The sequence below is a fragment of the Anopheles nili genome, chromosome 3 (genome assembly GCF_943737925.1).
Source record: "Anopheles nili chromosome 3, idAnoNiliSN_F5_01, whole genome shotgun sequence".
NCBI classification, from domain to species: domain Eukaryota; kingdom Metazoa; phylum Arthropoda; class Insecta; order Diptera; family Culicidae; genus Anopheles; species Anopheles nili.
The window spans coordinates 12,600,867-12,603,673 of record NC_071292.1 but is presented as its reverse complement, the minus strand read 5'-3'; the positions used below and the strand labels follow the sequence as shown (position 1 = coordinate 12,603,673).

The 2,807-nt window shown below is 47.1% G+C and overlaps 1 protein-coding gene across 1 annotated transcript; it reads left to right on the top strand.

Moving 5' to 3' along the window:
• The first annotated feature begins 752 nt into the window (after positions 1-752).
• Positions 753-2,288, top strand: LOC128723036 (facilitated trehalose transporter Tret1-like). Its single transcript, XM_053816739.1, has 2 exons — positions 753-868; positions 936-2,288. Exons 1-2 carry the CDS (start codon positions 799-801, stop codon positions 2,285-2,287), a joined length of 1,422 nt encoding a protein of 473 aa, XP_053672714.1. The 5' UTR covers positions 753-798; the 3' UTR covers position 2,288.
• The last annotated feature ends 519 nt before the right edge of the window (positions 2,289-2,807 follow it).

Sequence of the window (2,807 nt, the reverse complement as noted above, 5' to 3'; positions counted from 1 at the left end):
CTTCCGGCATTCCTTTTTTGCTGTTGCTACTAGGCAAATGTTGGAAGGCGGAATGATAGTTTCCGCTCCGAGAGTTTGCGGAACCATACGTCCGGGGAGCATCCACAGCGCGCGGTATGTGTTGAGCAACGTGAAAGCTTTTAGAATCGCGATTACATACAGTTTGTATTGTTTGTAATTTCATTGATTGTTGCGTATGCGCAAGAGCAGGATAAAATTTATGTAAAAAGCCCAAAACAAGCGGCCCATAATCATGCTTTACGTTTGTTCATCTAATGTTCTTTATATAAGCAGCAAAGATAGCAGCATAATAATTATCTTAAGTGTTGTAAACAAACAACAATGAATTACGTTACATCGCGTTACAGTGCTGTCTTGTAGCAAACCCAAACAACCATGTTCAATTGAAACATATCAGTGTCAAACCTTGTGCTCGTTCAATGAAAAGGCCACTAGAGTATGTTAAAGTGCAACGAGAGCCAATCTTATCTTTGATGCGGACCTTAGACAACGTCTACCTAATCAACGGCCTTTACTTTTCGCACCGCTTTTATTTCAGCAATAATCATCTCGCCTATCACTGTCGTATCTACGGCCCGTCTATGCATCTCTTTCCATTCTTTCTCGTACTAGCTCTCTTCATTTGTGGTCATCTCTTTGCTCAGTGGTAATTAAACACCCATTATCAGCCCCTCAGCGTATCGTCGACGATATCTGGGGTTTTTGGTTGCCGTTTGGGCCCCTTGAGAGTCACTTCGCAAGCATAAGTGTTTAGGCATTCCTCCCAAGCACGTCACCATGGCAACTGCATCGGTCTGGATTGGTCGCCTGCTACGCTATCGAAATGAATATCTGGCAGCGTTGTCTGGTAAGTTTTCCAACCGAATGGAGTTTAGATGTTTTCGTTAAATTTCGCCTGTTTACCACCCTTTCAGCCACGTTGTGCATCTTTATGGTCGTGTGCTCAAACGCCTGGTCTTCGCCGGCTCTGCCGAAGCTGCTGAAGGAACCAAACCCACCGGTAGAAATAACGCCCGGTCAAGGCTCATGGATCGTATCGATTCAGGCTATCGGTGGTATCTTCGGGATGATCCTGACGGGGCTCATTGTGGACCGGTTCGGACGCAAGTGGCCCTTTATCGCTAGTGCCCTGCCTGTCATAGCCGGTTGGATTATGATCGCGCTGACAGAAGTCTCGATCTGGCTCTACGTGGCCCGCTTCCTGTTCGGGATGTCGTACGGTATGGCCTATGGCATCGCTCCCATCTACATCGGTGAGATTGCCTCGGATGCAGTCCGAGGTGCGGCTGCATCACTCATCACCGTGATGGCCAAGTTAGCTATCCTGTTCGAATATTCTGTCGGACCGTACGTCGATTTCGAGACGCTAGCGTGGCTCTCGATGATCGGTCCGGTGCTGTTTCTGCTCACCTTTGCGTGGATGCCTGAGTCTCCACACTACCTTCTTAGTCGAGGTCGCTGTGATGAAGCCCGACGTTGTCTTCAGTGGCTCAGGAGACATTCGAATGTGGAGGAAGAACTCATCGCCACACGGAAATCCATCGAGCGGACGGTCAGCGAGCGTGGATCCATGCGTGAACTTCTGTTGCCGGAGTACCGAAACAATCTCATCATTGTTCTTATACTCGCTTTCGGCGTACAGATGACCGGCATGCAGGCGATCCTCAGCTACGCCCAGACCATCTTCTCCCAAATCTCAAGTGACCTCACCGAGGCCGAAATGTCGATCGTGCTTGGAGCGGTGCAGATGGTGACGGTCCTGTTCCCAGTCGTGCTGGTCGATCGGGTTGGACGTCGCCCACTAATGCTGTGGTCTTCCGTGGGAAGCACGTTGGGACTCCTACTCGGGGCCATTTACTTTACGCTCGATGCAGCGGGCGTTTCTGTGGGTGACTTTGGGTGGGTGTCCTTTGTGGGACTGGTGCTTTTCGTGGTTTCCTATGCGTTTGGTCTCGCTACCATACCGTTTGCGATATTGAGTGAAATATTTCCGAAAAATATTCGCGCCTACGCTAATGCCCTATTCGGTATCCTTAGTGGAGCCTTGATTTTTGCCATAGTGAAGTTGTTTCAGGTGGCACTAGACAACGTTGGAGCGTATCTTCCATTTTGGGTGTTTACCGTTAGCACCGGGCTCACACTTGGGCTCGTCTTTCTATTCATTCCCGAGACAAAGGGACGCAGTTTGGACGAGGTGCAGGACATTATTGCCGGATGGCGTAGGAGGCGCAATTCAGCAGACATCGTGCGTACTGCTGCTCTGTAAACGAACCGTGTCCAACAGTTGTTGTGAATCGACTTTTCGTATAGAAAGCCTCTTACAAAATGATAGAATGGAAGGCTGAAGAAATGTCACACCCAGTTTGACTGGATTTTATTTTTATTGCTAAATATCCCTTAATTGTAAAAAAAAACTCAAATAAAATACAACATATAACATGGTGAAAGAGAATTATCATCATTAAATAAGATTTCGCTTAACGAAAATTTGCTCTTTTACTCCAACATATGCGATAACATTCATATCTGCTAAAAGCACGATTTCCGTCAGAAATCGTGCTTTTCCTACAAACTCAAAAAAATAGCCTACGGTGTACAATCATGCTTATTTCGAAACCATACCTCACCGCCATTGCGGTTGTGTGAGCACCGTTGTTGAGCCAATCAGCTACTGCAGGATGAACTTATCAAATTTTCCCCTCCAAAAAAATCTCTTCTCTCTGCCAGAGGTACGAGTTTACCAATTCTGCGGTAAACAAGCATTTTGGTTTCTGAGGTAAGCATAA